The 656-nt window shown below is 59.8% G+C and overlaps 1 protein-coding gene across 1 annotated transcript in view; it reads left to right on the forward strand.

The window, feature by feature from the left end:
• AMIGO3 (adhesion molecule with Ig like domain 3) overlaps positions 1-347 on the forward strand; it is a gene marked incomplete at its 5' end in the record, with an annotated part of 1,574 nt that extends 1,227 nt beyond the window's left edge. Inside the window, 1 exon segment of the mRNA XM_029086029.1 lies at positions 6-347. Within this exon segment, the coding sequence (XP_028941862.1) occupies positions 6-347 (342 nt within the window).
• Positions 348-656: the final 309 nt, after the last annotated feature.

Consider the following 656-nt stretch of genomic DNA (forward strand, 5'->3'; position numbering starts at 1 on the left):
TGGGTTGCATGGTGACCCTGCTGCTCGTGCTCATCTACTTGTCCCTCACGCCCTGCCACTGCCTGAGCTGCTGCAAGAAGCCGGCTCCTCTCAGCCCTCCGCAGGAGTGCAGCGCCCAGTCCTCCATCCTCAGCACCACGCCTCCTGCCACTGATGGGCCAAACCGCAAGGTCAGCACCAACAAGCACGTGGTCTTCCTCGAGCCCGTCAGGGAGACACAGAATGGCAAGATCCGCCTGGCCCTTGGTGAGGACTTCCCCGACCCCAAGCACCCCAAGGTCCTGCAGCTCAAGTCGGACTCAGAGTCCATCAGCTCCGTCTTTCCAGACACTCCCATCGTGTCGTAGCGGGGCAGAGCTGGGAGCTGAGCCGGGGCATCCCGAGAGCTGTTCTCCTCCATCACTGCTAGAAGCAGGATTATCAGGCACCCCGAATTCTCGGCTTGATCGCGACCTGTGAGGGTGATCGACATCACCCACAACCGCTTCAGCCATGAGCTCCTGGTGGATTTTGGGCCAGGGGCACATTGGTGCCTGGCAAGAGCTCCTTGCATAAGCCATTGGCAATGGCTTCGTTAGCACAAGGGTAACGCTGATGAACCCAGCACACCTGAGAAACCCCCACTTCACTTGGGCAGCCACACTAACTGTGACACT

Source organism: Antrostomus carolinensis, unplaced genomic scaffold (assembly GCF_000700745.2).
Source record: "Antrostomus carolinensis isolate BGI_N321 unplaced genomic scaffold, ASM70074v2 scaffold24757, whole genome shotgun sequence".
Classification (NCBI taxonomy): Eukaryota; Metazoa; Chordata; class Aves; order Caprimulgiformes; family Caprimulgidae; genus Antrostomus; species Antrostomus carolinensis.